Consider the following 16,661-nt stretch of genomic DNA (forward strand, 5'->3'; position numbering starts at 1 on the left):
AAATGCTCTGCTTTCCAATGTAAAACGGTGATGCTGGTAACAATACTTGGACTCAGTGACCCTTACTCCCTCTCCAATAGCACCTTATTTTCCAAACCAAAAGCCTTTTAGGAACTCTGATTTACCATTTTTCCTTTTGTGGTTTATGGGAATTCAATATCATGTCATGATTAAGAACATGGGCCATGTAAACAGACTTAATTCATGTTTCACCACTGTCTCTTCAACTGTGTGACCAAGGATGGGTTACTCTCTGAGCCTGATTTCCTCAGCTTTAAATAGGGATACACCCTTGCAGAATTGTTGAGAGGAGTAAATGAATATCGCAAGGTGAAGCACTTAACATAGTGCCAGGATATAGAAGCATTTGGTAAGTAATTAGCTTTCATTGCTTTCTGGAGGTGTCTGGTATTCTGTTATTCTAATGGATTTTGTGCAAAGCCAGCAGAAAGGAGATCCTTCTCATAACTTAATGGCAAACTCTCTCCCATTTTACTTTTCATCCTGTATTCCATCTCACCTGGAATGTGAACTTGTGTTCATTAAATGAACAGGGAATGGTTTTATTAATTTTTTCTTAGAATGCTATACTGACATATACTTTTTTAAAAAGTCACGGAATACTGTTAATACTTTTTTTTTTTTTCCAAGTCGAGTATTCAGAGAGCTGAGAACTCTTCCCCTAGCTTTCAATCCTGATGAAATTGGTGGGGGAAAAGGGGTTGTCAAGGTTTTTGAGGTGGTTTCTATAGGCAGTGGCCCTCTGCCAGTCCTTCTCTACAGGCCACCATTCTGCCAGGACTGAGTTCCCCTAAGCAGCATATTGGTTGCTGGGGAGAAACTGTGGACATGGAGATATACATGCTCCAGCATTTCCTTCTTGGACATCCATGCCCACTGGGCAGAGAGTAAAAGGGTCCATCATGATTTCTGGCTGCTATTTCATTATTTGTGTGTGGAGTGAGGTTAGAGAATCATGTCATAAGTGGCCATTTGAAAAAGACTTCTAACTCTAAAATTTGAAAATTTCTGCTCTTTTGGGAAGCAGCTATATAGTGATGCTCCTGATAGCAATGGTATTTTTAACAATGTTTACTGACTCTGCTAATCTCATTTCATCATTTTGTTACAGATTGATGTTCTCAAAGCAGATCTGGAAAGCGCAGAATGGAAAGTTTTGGAAAATCTTATTCTGGAAGATGTCCTCGAGCAAATTGGACAGCTCATCTTTGAGATCCATCTCCACTGGCCCGGGTTTGAGGTCAGTGGCAGTGACAGCAGTGTTGTGCGGTTCTGGTACAGCCTCCTCAAAGAGTTAGAACTACAGGATTTCAGGCTTTTTCACAGCTACAAAGATTTATCTAAACCTCAGCTTTTCCTGAAAAAAGATATTTTCAATGCGAGTAGCTGTTATACTCTGGGTTGGGTGAATACAAGATGGAAATAGGACACAGGATCTCATCAAGAACTCAAGGAAATATTTGCAGCAGGGAACATGTCCATGATTCTAGTTATTGGTTTACTTGTCTAGTCTCCCACTAGCCTGTGACTTGCTTGAGGCAGAGGTTGTGTTATTACCTTTGTAGTACATGTAGCTTAGCACATGGTAGGGAAACAGTTAATACATGTTGAGGGGACAGACATAGGCGTCAATCTCCATCTGCCCAAACCTAGGCTCTTTGCCTATTTGCCTCCAACAGAGTGGAAATGCTTGTCTTTCCTCACCTCAACTTGGAAGATAATCCCCCATTTATCTCAGTTTTCCCTAAAATTAATTATGTATCTATAAACCATGAGTTCACCACCATGAAAAAGAAATTATATAACATTTCTATTTTTACTGGGTTGATGAGATCCTTAAATATGTAGCCTGCTGTTTAAAATAAGGCCTTCCATTTGGTATTCACTCACCTCTTTCAAGGATTTTCTTGTTCACTGTGTCAATAACATTCTTTACAGCCTTGTAGATTTCCGTCATTCCTCCTCAACCTTTGCTGAGGCCATGCTGTGACTTTATAAGAACCACTGATTCTGGTTTCTATGAATGCAGACACACCAAATTCTGTGACTGAGTAAGAAAGACTAAACTATCATGTTCTTCAACTCAGGATTCTTTTTATGTTCAGCCTAAATCCCCTCTGTTCCCATGAAACTAAATACAAAACAGATTTGAGTGTCTTCAAACCTGATTTCTCAACTACAGACTTGCCTATGGTGTTATTTTTTTCTTTAATACATTATCTCCAAAATCAAATGAGATTTTCCTTTCTGCCAATTGACATTCATTGTAAGCCTGTGGCCTGAGGGTCAGATTCTCTCTTTTTCCTGGGACAGATACAGTGTGGTAATACCAAACACACTGTATATATTTTATATTTTTTAAAAAATTAAGCAGAGAATTCATATTCTCAATAGTTTGAATGATCTCCAACTTTTCCGTCTACAGGAATTAGACATTTACTTCTATAAATGATTTTCAAAAATCCTATTTCAAATAAATTAATTAAATAGTATAAAATAAATTATTACCTTTGATATATTAAATACATCTTCTGGCATTTTCTATATCCCAAGAGAACAGTAATACATACACTATTTAAGAAATTTGGGGAGAGCATAGAGTACTGATTACTGCTAGACCTTAATTCCTTATCCCCATTGTTTTACCTCCTTCTACTCTAAACATTCCCTGGGTTGGCTTTTTTGCTTTTTGCAGTGGTTTGAAAATATCATTCCTCAGGTGAGAAGCCAAATATAATAGAGTTATATCGTCTTACTAACTTGACTTCAAAAGGGAATAAGACTTTCTGAATTAGTAGTGAAGATTTTTTAAAAATATAAATGAGGTTTTTTACATTAAAACTTACAGGACACTAACAAAAGTCATTGATGTGAGAGGGCCAGCTTGAATAAGTTAGCAGTTTAGTTGCTTTCAATGTCCCTAGTTGCTTTCAATGTTTTGTACTATTTCAAAAGTACAAAAAGTCCATAAAACTCTAAAGTGGTTTATCTTGTTAGTTTGCATGGTATAGCCTCCAAAACAAAGTTAACTTTAGTCCTAATCCTGTTTGGATTATATCATAAATTGCCTTTCATTTTTAATAAAAATTTTATATATTAAACACAGTAGATCTTTTTAATTTAAACCTTTTAACCCTTCTTGTACACCAAGGTATGAGGTATACTGCTTCCCTGGTGGCTCAGCTGGTAAAGAAATCTGCCTGCAATGCAGGAGATCCAAGTTTGATCCCTGGCTCGGGAAGATTCCCTGGAGAAGGGAATGGCTACCCACTCCAGTATTCCTGCCTGGAGAATTCTATGGACAGAGGAGCCTGGCAGGCTACCATCCATGGGGTCATGAAGAGTCAGGCCTGACTGAAGCAACTAAGCACATGAAGTATACTAAGTGTCTAGTATGATTAGGTTTTAGATGTATTCATACTCATACCAAGGTTCCTAATTCATGGTCTTGAAGAGTAAGAACATTACTGAAAGCTCCCTTTGTACAGCTTAAGTTACCACTTATTCCAGATTGGTGGTACAGAACATCGACTTCATCACACTATATCTATCTATATATGTATCTGAAGCAAGAATGGGTGTACTGTTGAGAAAAAAATAAAGACAAACTCAAAATAAATCACAAACACACCCACCCACACCTACCTACTTAGGCAGCCTGTTCAATAGTTATTTGTACTTATTTTATGCTTTTTTCTACGACTGTCCTTCATTCCCTTCATAGATAGTTTGAAATTTGTGATGAATATTCTGACTGTTGCTATGGTTTCCCTGCCTCTAGAATTATTATGATTATTGTGTGGGCCAGGGTTTTTTAACCTGAGTGTTATTTCCATTTGGGTTGGATCATTCTTTGTTGGGGGAGGGAAGGAGGGCTATTCTGTGCATTGTAGGATGTTGGGCAGCATCCCTGGCCCTCACCCTGGAGGCCAGGGCCACCACAAAAACGAGACAAACAAAATGCAAAAAACAAACAAGCAGAATCAAGAGCTGCTATTTTCTTAGAGCTTACTATGTGCCTAATACTGTGCATAGATTATTCCTAATCCTCCAAACAACAGTATAAGAAAGTGCAGTTTTTCCAATTACACAGGTAAGGAAACTCTGAGAGGTTAAGTAGCTTATTTAGATTATTCTAATGGTGGAGTAGTTCACATCTCAGCCTGTCAGATCCCAAAGCCCATGCAGATCCCTCCACAGGGCTGCTTCAATAGCATTTGACAAATGCAAAGACACATTTTTGCCTCCCGGTTAGTAAATGGGAAGGAAAGTCTACTAATATACCAGGACCAGACCTGCAGATCTGTTAGAGTGGGGATCATTTTTGTAGCAGGCAGGTTTAAACAATCTATTCAATTAAAATATGTCCACCAAATGGAAGCTTACTGAAAAATATGGGGTCCCAAAAGCTTCTCTGACAATATATTCAGGTTGCCAAAAAGATCTTGCAAGGCTTGGAAGTGACTCTTGGCCCTGGCTGGTCCCACATGGCTCCTGGATTTCAAGAAGGGCCCAGTCACTTGGAAGTACAGCTTGCATTTCCTTTGTTTCAAATTTGCCTTTGACGTTCAGATATATGAACTCAGATGTGAATATCTGTGACACACATCTCTTAATTAACTCCTACCAGAATTAATAAATGAATCTGAAAATACAAATTTAATAATGCTCTTATCAAATGATTCTGTTTTAGACGAAAGACATATGAGGATGTAAGAGAGTCAGAGGTCAACCTTTAGGCACAAAGTCTATGTCACAATCTGAGATTAAAGTAAAAGAAAAACAATTTTCCCACTCTCCTTTTTCTTAGAATGATTGTATTTTATGTAGTTATAATAGGTTATCAATAAATATCTGTAACTATTTGACATGTTCAAATAAAGGGAGCCAGGAAGACATAAACAAACTTCTGTTAGACTAAAGGTCCACTAGTCTTTGCATCAGGCTAGAACAAAAGCAAATTTATGAATTTACAGTGTTTAGTTCAAATCAGTTATTCATGTAAGCATTTCTGCTTTGGCTATAAGATTGTATTTATTATATAGTAAATACCATGCAAGATTTGTGTTTCCTAAATACTACATGTTTGGATTTTGTAAAGCTTGAATTAATACCAGGGAACCAGCCTCATCATATTTCTCCAGATGAAAAATGAAAGCCTCATTGATAATTCTATTGCTACTTGACCATACAGTGGTACCTACAAGCTCAATTATGTAATATAATTCTCTTCTTTTAGCGATAAGTTTATGTTTGTCTTTAAGCAATAACATAATTCTTTTTTGTACCAGCCAGTTGCTGGTTCTTTGTGAATTCAGTACGTTTAATTATATGCTAAAATATGTTCCTGTTTCTCACATTTAAAAAGGTATTTGAACTTACCACATGAAATTGTAATCCAAAGATTCAATATATTCTTAAACTGCCTACATTTAGAAATTATAGAAATTGTTTTATTGTATTTCTGTCCTTAAGTAAATCAAGCAAGCTAAATATTGTCACATTTTATGTTAAGCACAATACAGGGAAATACGAGTGCTCAACAAATACCTGTTAAAACTAACGCTGTGTTAAACTAGCAGCTTCAGATTCTCATAAAATATTTTAAGTTTTTCTTAGTGATAGCTTTTGTGAAATAAGATTGTCTGAAATAGTAAGGGATTTTTTTTCCTGCTAAGTTTAAATTCTAGACTATTTTAATACAGAAGCTTAGTATGTATATGCTGCTGCTGCTGCTAAGTCGCTTCAGTCATGTCTGACTCTGTGCGACCCCATAGACGGCAGCCCACCAGGCTCCCCCGTCCCTGGGATTCTCCAGGCAAGAACACTGGAGTGGGTTGCCACTTCCTTCTCCAATGCATGAAAGTGAAAAGAAAGTGAAGTGGCTCAGTCGTGTCTGACTCTTCGCAACTCCACGGAATGCATGCAGCCTACCGGGCTCCTCTGTCCATGGGATTTTTCAGGCAAGAGTACTGGAGTGGGGTGCCATTGCCTTCTCCTAGGTGGGTATATATCATATAATATCCAAAAGTCTAAGTGAGTTCTATAACATTAGTGAGAAACCACAATTTTGTATCAATAAAAATAAGCTATCTGTACAAGAAAATATTATTTTTCAAGGATTGATGTCAAATCAAACATTGTTTCCTCAGGGACCCCCCCTTATTGAAGGCCCCCAGTTATGTTTCCCTACAATGTCTTCTGGGCTTCCCTGATGGCTCAGCAGTAAAGAAGCCGCCTACAGCCTGCAACGCAGGAGACGTGGTTTCAAACCCTGGGTCAGGAAGATCTGGAGAAGGAAATGGCAACGCACACCAGTGTTCTTGCCTGGGAAATCCCATGGACAGAGGAGCTTGGCGAGTTACAATCCACTGGGTCTCAAGAGCTGGACACGACTGAGCGACTAAACCACTACCATCACCACAGTGTCTTCTGTGCTCCCTAGCTTCACACTCCGTTTACTTTCATGAGTCTGCTTATGTGATGACTTTCCCTCCATGAGGGTGGGAGTCATGTCTGTATCCCCAGGGCCTACCATGGGACCTGCTGGGTCAAATGTGCTCCATAAATATTGTTGAATATGAATATAAAGAAAGCTATTTCACATAGGATTTTTTCAGTGAGATTATTTCATCATTGTCATTGACTTTTTTTCTGATATTAAAAATATCTTTGGAATTTAGATGAATCAGTCTCTCTCTTTTTGGTTAATTTAAAGCACAAGTCCTTTTCTTGACATGGTTGTTTATTACACTACTTGCAGTAGTCCTCATTCCTGATTAAAGATGCTAACCTGAAGATCTTTCTTGACCTTGGGGACTTGAGAGCTATGTAATAATTGAATCAAATAAGTATGATAATAATTAAAGGCTCAAGTATTGTTAGAAGTTATCCTAGGATACTAAACCTCAGTCTTCTTTTCTCATTCCTCATTCTTTTTTTTTTAAACAGAGAACAACTTTTTAGAGTCACTGTGTTAGATCACAACTCACAGTACCATGGAGAATATTTTTCAGTTTATGAGAGAAAGAAAAGTATGATGATGTAAGGCTACTTCTGTCAAGGGCAGGGGCAGGCATTCCTATAAAAGTGATGAAAACCACAGTGGTTTTTTAGGACAAAAAATATTAAGATAGTTTTTCAAAGAGTAAAAAGGAGAGAGAGCATATTATGTTGTCCAGGCTATTTGACTGAAGTCAGAAAAGTCCTTCCCACCACAGTTAACCATTTGGTCTAACTCTAGTGGAACAGGCTGTTAGAATGCCTTTTAGTTACAGGTTCTGTTTTACCAAAGGAGGAAATAAACACAGTCTATTAACTACCTCAGAGAAAGCAAGCTGGAAGCCACAAAAATCACGACACAAATATGACAATTTTAAAATACACAGTTAAGTGGAAGTATGTAGAGGAGACAGGATAGCAGGATGAAGGGAGATTCTGACACTGCTGCTAACTAGCTGTGTGATACCAAGCAATTCATCACCCTTATTGGCCTATTTTCTTATCTTAGGTTGGAATATTTGATTTCTAAGGTTTCTTCTAGTTTAAGAATCTCATTCTTCTAAGATTTTTGTGATTAGAGAAGGCTTAGAGGGTGGTTAGGTAATTTCTTGATTTGTGTGCTATAAAAGGGAAGTCTTAGGATAAATTCAAGAGAAACCAAATGATATGTTTATTCACAAGAAAAGGCCTAGATTAAAGATGAATTCGTTATGATGGCTCTCCAGTCAACAAGTGAAGTACCCTTAGGTAAAGTACCTTTTTAGGCAACACACTTAAGCTCCCAAGATTCTAAAAACCAGAATGTTTCAGACTGCACTTGTTTATACTTGTTTTTAGAATGTTCTAACAAAAAAGTGGCAATATTCAAAGATACTAGATTAAGGATGTATTTTCATGGTGATCTTTCTGTTTATGTATATGTGTGAATATATATGTATGCATGTGTATAGACACATGCGCGCGCGCACACACACACACACACACACACACACGTTTCTGTATATATATGAATGCCCAAGAAAGAAAAACCTTCAGACACAAAAGGTTCAGAGGGACCCTAGAACCTGAGAGGCAGCAGGAACCTACACTGCAGTGGTCTTAAGAGTTCAGTGTAACAGTTAAGGGGCCAGGGGCCTAGAGCATTAGAGATAAGGCTTGTTGTTTGGCGGGACAGGATTGGAGCTGATAACCTGTAGCAGTGGGCCCTTTGGAGGGTGACAATCTCAATGGAAGAGGGTTCTAATAAAGGACCTCTATCCCCTTCTTGCAAGCACAAGGAAGTCTACCCTTCCTGTAGCTCTGTAGAAAATCAAAGTTTGTTCTAAGAATTTGAAACCTTCAGTCTAAGAAATTGAATTTATAATCACATGGTTTGGAAATCCATTAGCTGAAAAATTTAGATAAAAAACTGGTTCTAGGGGGTGCTGTCTCAGAGCAATCTTTTGCTAGGTCATTCATTTACCCAATGATCAAGTAAATATTTGATAACATGAATTTTGAGCCAAGTGCTATGATGGAATCTTCTTTCCATTGGCTCCTCTCTTCTTCTTAGGTCCCCTTAGTATTTGCCTTGTTTATACTGTATTTCATCAGTAATTTTATGATCCATTAAGAAAGAATGCTGCCAATTAAATTATGACACATCACTGATTTTAAGATATAGTTCTATTTCAAAGATGACAAAAATGAGAAAAACATGCATTGTTGATGAAAAATAGCATCAGGTTTCCCTAGGTCTCTTTGAGACCCAAAGTTAATACTGCTGATGGATATTTTGACCTGGATGGCACTTCACACTTCCCTCTCCATACCTGAATTCATTATGGTTCCCTAATCATCCACTACTTTCTTCTGAATTCTGTATCTCAGTAAGGGGCACCATCTCCAGGTAGTTCTTAGTCCACATTATGAGAAACAGTATTTTTCAAGTAGAGTCTCTATAATTGTTGCTGGTGTTGCAATTCTTACAGCTACCATAGGGTTTGTTATTTCACTGTCCATGTTTTCTTCCAGGTAATTAATAGCTAAGAACATCAACCAGCCTCACAGAGCATCCTCAAAAATCACTCTATACTTTCATCCTTAGAGAAATGCCTGTTTGATACTACTTCATGTTCCTTATCTTAAAACTGGCTCCTTATTAAGGACAAAATATTCCCAGCTTGTGCTTCACTATGTAAATATTCATTAAATTTTCTACCAAAGCATCATTACTATCCTTAACTTTTAGGAAGGAAATCTGTCCTGGGTGTGACAAAAGGGTTGCAGTGAGGAAAACGAGCCAGATGGTAATCACTTATTTTCAGTCACAATATGATCTTGAAATTTTTAATGCTGGAAAAGAACCCCACACATTTGTGTACTCTAAAATAGGTGCAATCAAGACTCAGTGGCACCAACTGAATAAATATGGACTGTGTTAAAACTTACTCTGTGTGCTCTGAGGGCATTGTCCTGTATTTTTGTCATTTATTTAGGATAAGCCCATTAATATACTATACTCACCTTTAAAGCATCATTTCTCCCCAGAAAAATCAAAGTGAAAGTGAAAGTCGCTCGGTCGTGTCCAATTCTTTGTGACCCCAAGGAGCCCATGGAATTCTCTAGGCCAGAATACTGGAGTGGGTAGCCTTTCCCTTCTCCAGGGGATCTTTGCAATCCAGGGATCAAACCCACGTCTCCCGCATCGCAGGCGAATTCTTACCAGCTGAGCCACCAGGGAAGCCCAAGAATACTAGAGTGGGTAGCCTTCTTTCTCCAGCGGATCTTCCCGACCCAGGAATTAAACCAAGGTCTCCTGCATTGCAGGCAGATTCTTTACCAACTGAGCTATCAGGAAAGCCCAGAAAAATGACCCATTTAAAATCGGCAAATGGTTTAATCTGGTGTCTCAGAGTTGAGACTCAAAAGGAGACTAAGAACAAAAATGTTGATAACACTTTCTACAAAAATGCTTTATTTAAAAATACCATCTTTTTTTAAAAAGAGACAACTTTTATATACAGTTCCTTAGTTTAGAAACAGTTAAAAACACAATAAAATAAACCCAGATTTAGAAGTTATGATTTGTAAAATACATAATACTGGTCCTGAACAAGACAGTTCAAATGTATGATTAATTCTTTGTCCCATCACATTTCAGTAATTCACATTTGTTAAAACCAGTGGTTGGGACTACAGAAAAGCTCCTGATTGAATTTTCTTCCTCTTCAGGAAATGGCAGCCACCCTTCCCAGCAGATCAAGAAGTAGAAATGGCAGCAGCAAGGCAGTGTATTATTTGAGTGCTGTGTCCAAAATACATCTCTACAGCTTTTATTCTCTTTTTAAATTTTATTTGAAATTTATATGTGGCTATGCCACCTGGTCATCTATACCAGGTCTTTTTAAATTTTAATGTTTAAAAATGGAAGTTCGAAGGGCACGGAGTATAAATTGCTCTTGATAGCACAGGACTCAGGGCTAATGAGTCCTAGGATATCAACACTCAACAAGATTCTGGTCTCCAAGTCAGCAGTCTGAGCAGCTATGAGCCAATCTTTTATCACGTGGCACTGAAATATTTCACACTACATTCAAATATCTGATATAGATTTGTAAAAAAGAAAAAAGAAAGGAGAAATGGCTTGTCAAACTAAAGTGCTATTAGCTACTATATTTAAGAAGCTATCTTGATTTCACAATCTGAAGTTAAAAAAAAATCTTTTTTAAACCAATCACAGTCCTTGCTTCTCAAATTAGGAACCCATCTTCCCAGAGTGTCAATTTTACCCAAAGATTTGGAAAGAAGTTTAACATTTTTCTAATCTTAAAAAGTTCTATTGAATATATTCATAAGCAAAATCAGATTAGTTTTCAAGATAAAACATATAGCTTCAAAGAAATTACAGGCTGACATTTTGAACTATGTTCTCACACCCAATCTCCTATGAGGAGTATTTCAATAGTAACTTCTGTGAACAGTGACCTAGGAGACCCTGATTTCTGAAAGTGTAGCCAGGTCCTTACTGGACAGTAAATACAAATATAATTCAAAGTCTTGATTCATTCTCTTGAGTTCCATTTTCAAAAATAATGTGATTCTCTGATTATATATAGTCCTGTCTATACCGATCAAGAAGAAAGCCAAGGAAAGAACTCTGGACTGATTTTTATTTTACACTGTTTAACAATTAGAGAAATGCTGCAGTCAGAGAAGATTGCTGGCTTACAACTAAGCAGACACAACATAAGTAATAAAAAAATAATGGAACTCCTGAATCCAAAAGATTAGAACTGACCCATGGGAAATAATGGGAACAGTAATTGTGGGTGGTTTCTATCCTTCTTTTCAGATTCACATTAAATCATATCATCCCTGTTCTTTCCTTTCTGTTGAAGAGGTAATCCATTAGGGATTCCTTCTCAGCTCCTAAAAGATCCTTTTAGTACATCATGGGGGTAAACCCAAACCACCTGCCAGCAATAACCACCTGTCAAATGTAAAGTCAATGGTCATTCTCTGTATAAATAACATCTATAAAGAACAAAATGAAGTTGCTAATGAAATTATATGAGACAAATTTACAAAGTTTTTTTTTAAAACAATGGTTCAACTTCACAAGACCATGTAAGAAAATCATAACCTGTAAATCAAGTTGTCATCCAACACCTTTAATAATTAAATATAGTTAAATATGATATTGGATCAAAAATGATCCTAGATAGTTTAAGGATTAATCCCATTAATCCCACAATTTAATGAGACCATCCCAACCACAAGTTATGACTTTAGATGTTTCATGAGGATGCCACACTGCACCTATACACACTTTATCGTGAGCTTTAAATCTACTGTAGAGTTTTGTGGTCTTCCAGTCCCAGATGTTTAACTTTCCATTTCCATCTCCTGAAATCACATAGCTGTAATGAGAAGAAAAATAAATTCAAATAATTTAAGCACCTTAAAATGGTAAACAAGATGAGGAACAGAGAAAGAGTTTATATTTCTTACTTTAACATAAAAAAAATCAATGTGACTGTATAATATTTGAATAATAAGGTAGTGTATAAAGCATCCTATAATTTAATCTTCTATCAAAAAACCTCCCCATTGAGTGACCAGTCTAAGACAGAAAAATTACTTTCAACTTGGAAAAGTGGGAGACCCATGGGCCACAGTGAATGCAGGATCACAATCACTCTCTAAGACAGTCAGAAACAGTGTAAGGGGGTCAATTTCACACACATGTAGACCGTGCACACACATGTAGACCACGCACACACATGTAGACCAAGCACACACATGTAGACCATGCAAACACATGTAGGCTCATTCAACTATCATCTTTGTAATTATTTTTGGCTCCAAAAGCTTCTGAATATGTCCAATACTCATTCAAAGGTAGGAGTCTAAGTGCCAATTACCAGGCTAAACATACAAGGTTACAGGAATTTATGAATTAGTGACACCCATATATTTTAGCTAACAACAGTGGAATGAATACAGAGTTTCACTCTTAGAAAGGCTCTAGGCTTCAAAAATCTAGTGTGACTGAGAAACATTCAGAGGCTGGATTTGAGGTTTTAGCACAGAAAAGCTGTAGTGAAGTTGTTAACTTCAACCCCACAATACAGGATTAATTCCTCTGGGGCTCACTGAATCATAGCAATATAGTGATTATAGTCCTCTCAGCCTTGCTTAGAAGAGTAGAAAGAAAGATATTGCCTATATGGACAGGGACTCATTATGTGCTTAAAGGGCACAGAACTAACAATATAGAGAGATATACTGAAGAACTTAAAAAAAAAAAGCGCCAAATATAACTGTCTTAATTTGTTCTTGTCTTTTATCTGGCATTTAGACAATCTGAACAATTCTCATACAATTACATATATAAAAGTGATTTGTACAGTGTTGCTATTTGTATAGTAGTAGTTCATATCATCATATATGAATACGGGAATAAATGAGAAAGTTTAAACTTACCTCATGTCTGGTGAAAAGTCTACTTGACAAGCATAGCCTGCTACCATATGGCCCTTAAAAATTTTCTTCTTATTCAATCTAAATCTGTTCTGTGCTCCAAAAATTAAGATTTGGTTGTCCATTGATTGGCACGCTAGCCATTTCCCTGTAAATTCAATAAATGAGACATTTTAGAGGAAGACTGAAAAATTTAAAAAGACTTTTATTTAAGTAGGTTCAGTCATTAATATTATTTTGTTTCCAACCACTATATAATAATAGGAAAATAAATTTACCATACTGCCTGTGAAGTGTTACAGATTTGTTGAAAGTGAGAAATATTTGTATTTAATAGAGTAAGGGATTTTGCTCATAAAATCTTGTATCATTTAGCATTTTTCCTATAAAAGCTTTCTTCTGTTTAAATAAGGATATACAAAAACTTCCTGAGTTTAGCATTAATAAAACAAAATTAAATTTTAAGAAATGAAATGAATTTGTAATAAATATAAATAATAGAACCATGGAGAGAGAAAGACTATTTGTGTTAACTACAGAAAGAGGAAAGATGAACTCCAGGTGAGAAAACCTAGGATTATTAAATAAAACTGTACAAAGATATGATAAAAAAAATCTTTAGTAACTTTAATAAAAAAAAAATTAAGTACAACAATTTTAGTAATACTGTAGTAACACAATGCTTTTTTAAAAAGTTTTATTGAAGTAATAGTTGATTTACAATGTAGCATTTAATTTCTGCTATATAGCAAAGTGACTGATAAACATATATTCTTTTCCATTATGGTTTATCAAAGATATTGAATATAGTTCCCTGTGCTATATAGAGGACCTTATTGTTTATCCATTCTATTATATAATAGTTTGTATCTGCTAATACCAGACTCCAACACCCTCCCCCCATGTCCCTTGGCAACCACAAGTATGTTCCCTATACCTGAAAATATGTTTTTGTTTTATATATATATATTCATTTGTGTTCTATTTTAGATTTCACATATGTGTGATATCATATAGTGTTAGTTTCTCTCTTTCTGACCTACTCCACTTAGTATGATAATCTCTGTTGTTATTTAGTCACTAAGTCATGTTCAGCTCTTTTTGAGACCCCATGAACTGTAGCCCACTAGGCTACTCTGTCCATGGGATTTCCCAGGCAAGAAATACTGGAGTGGGTTGCCACTTCCTTCTCCAGGGGTTCTTTCTGACAAAGTCTGAACTTGCACTGAGCCACCAAGGAAGCCCATGATAATCTGCAGGTCCATCCATTCTGTGCAATAGCATTATTTCATTCCTTTTTATGGCTGAGTAGTATTCCATTGTATATATGTACCACATCTTTATCCATTCATCTGTCAATGGACATTAAGGCTGTTTCCATGCCTTGGGAATTGTGCAGCCATGAACACAAGGGTGCATGAATCTTTTCAAAATACAGTTTTGTCTGGGTATATGACCAGGAGTGGGACTGCTGAATCATGTGGCAACTCTATTTTTAGTTTTTTGAGGAAACTTCATACTGTTTTCTATAGTGGCTGTACCAATTTACATTCCCACTAATAGTGTAAGAGTCACCTTTCCCTCCATACCCTCTCTAGCATTATTTATAGACTTTTTAATGACATCCATTCTGATTGGTGTGAGGTAGTACCCCACTGTAGTTTTTGATTTGCACTGCTCAAATAGTTAGTGATGAAGAGCATCTTCTAATGTGCCTATTGGTCATCTGTATGTCTTGTTTGGAAAAATGTCAATTTAGGTCTTCTGCCCATTTTTTTTGATTTAGGCCACATTGCTTTCATCTACCTAGGATTCACCAAAACCACTAGAGTCTAAACTGAAGTATCTTTGTATCCTATATGTTATAGACATTATAAAGGATGACCCTAACAATGTTCATAGTCAGACTAAGTAAGTGGCCTTGTTCAAGATGGGCACAGTATTGGTGACAGATGGTTTAAAAATACACTGTATGAAATGTAGGTGCACAAATGTGACTGTATACAATATGGTGATTATCAGAACAGCACCCTGTGAGGTTGCTCTTCTCATAAAAATCACAGGACACTTGACAATTGTCCACCGATTTGCCTATGGTAGATGCTTCGACTGGAAGAGCAAACTCTTGCTCCCTCTTCCTTGCTCTATTCTCACAGCAGCTACATGAGCTAACAGTGGCTTTGATGACCATGCTGCCCAAACATCAGGTCCTCCACTTTAATATCCTCATGTAAAATTATATCAGTATATCTGGAGTACTCATACTTAAAAGGCCATGAGTTACTGAGTAGAAAACAGTATTAAGCAGACTTATCTTTTTAATTTTTGTCTGAGAAAATCTTTTATGGTGAATTGCTAAGGTGTTCTCATATAAGGAACCAGAACAAAATTACCTATTCCCCAAAAGAAAAAGAGCTCACAGTAAATCACTAAATGAGTTGCTGAACATGATTCTGTTGGAAGAATTATTAAAAAAAAACAAACCCAAAACCCTGATTCTCAGATGGAAATCCTTAGATGCTTGGGCAATGTTGCAAATCATTGTTTCTTTTATTTTTACCTTTTTTAAAAAAAAACAAGAGAATGGGTGAGGTGACTCATACATGAAAATCAGTGATTATTTCTAATATACAAGTATGGCACTGTGACAGACCTCCCCCAGGAGGGAATGGCCAAGGCTCTTTTGAAAACAAAAATCACACAGTGTCTTAGAAGCTCATTTAAAAACACTGTAACTACTAACTCACCGTTTGGAGACAAAGTCACTGCAGGCATTGAGTGCATACTAGGTTCTGCTATATACTTGAAATCCACAGGGATATCCCTAAAAATTAAAAATAACATATCAGAATAGTAACTTTTAAAAGTACTTTTAGAATAATCTCTGAAACAAAGAGATGCTCTTGAAATTATATATTTAAACTTTCATGAAACTTCCTGGAGGAAGGAAAACCACGAAACGACATTCTATTATTATAAAGCTTTTACTTATACAAATGACTTTCCATGATAATTACAAGTGTCAGTGATTTAGTTTTCTACTGCTATTTGATTTTAACTTTTCCCTTTATGTTAAAAAATAATCTGTTATTATAAGTTCTCTAATAATGAACTCATCTAAAAATGTACCATGGTAGACAGAAGCAAGACGTCTGAGGCAAGCCTGCACGGAAGTATTCTTTTACCCGCCAATCAACCATAACTCGGCACTCTGCAAGCAGGTTCAAATGCTAAAGAGCCTTCAGCAGTGCAAGTAGATGGTAGGCAAAGCCGCACAGGGATCTGCAAGCAGGCCGAGCCCATCCAGAAATCTCATAATTTCTGGCAGATTAAGCACCTGGACATCTTCTATTTTCAGCTTACATGTAAAGTATTTCAAATGTGTACAGTGTAGGAGAAAAAACATTAAACATTTTTTATGAGAATAAAAGATTACAAAATAAAAAAGAATAAAATGAAAACAACAAAAATTCAAAACTAGTCAAATTCAAAACCTAAATCTAAAACCATCCAAAGTTCTAAGTGTCTTTTCATTTTTAATACTCTCCATGATTAAAAAAAAAAAAATTCAGTAGTTCTGAAGGATTTTGATCTTGCTGCTTTTCATGAGACATCAGAAATGTTTTTTTTAATAATGTGTGGGGAATGTAATCTGATGAATAATACGGAATATA

General features: G+C 36.4%; 2 protein-coding genes across 6 annotated transcripts in view; one reads left to right on the forward strand and one right to left on the reverse strand.

Annotated features, from left to right (window-relative positions):
* METTL24 (methyltransferase like 24) overlaps nt 1-16,661 on the forward strand; it is a 164,798-nt gene that overhangs the window by 123,221 nt on the left and 24,916 nt on the right. For 3 of the 5 annotated variants that reach the window (XM_070376473.1, XM_070376476.1, XM_070376477.1), the window contains exon 5: nt 1,133-1,261. In XM_070376473.1, the coding sequence (XP_070232574.1) occupies nt 1,133-1,261 (129 nt within the window). The other 2 variants (XM_070376474.1, XM_005890226.3) reach the window with 2 other exon arrangements.
* Nucleotides 9,957-16,661, reverse strand: part of CDC40 (cell division cycle 40) — a 47,780-nt gene continuing 41,075 nt past the window's right edge. The window contains exons 13-15 of the mRNA XM_005890228.3: nt 15,735-15,811; nt 12,991-13,135; nt 9,957-11,924 (exon numbers count right to left, since the gene is read on the reverse strand). Coding sequence (XP_005890290.1) covers nt 11,747-11,924; nt 12,991-13,135; nt 15,735-15,811 — 400 coding nt within the window. The 3' untranslated portion in view covers nt 9,957-11,746. The remainder of the gene's footprint in view (nt 11,925-12,990; nt 13,136-15,734; nt 15,812-16,661) is intronic.

The sequence above is a fragment of the Bos mutus genome, chromosome 9, assembly GCF_027580195.1.
Source record: "Bos mutus isolate GX-2022 chromosome 9, NWIPB_WYAK_1.1, whole genome shotgun sequence".
Classification (NCBI taxonomy): domain Eukaryota; kingdom Metazoa; phylum Chordata; class Mammalia; order Artiodactyla; family Bovidae; genus Bos; species Bos mutus.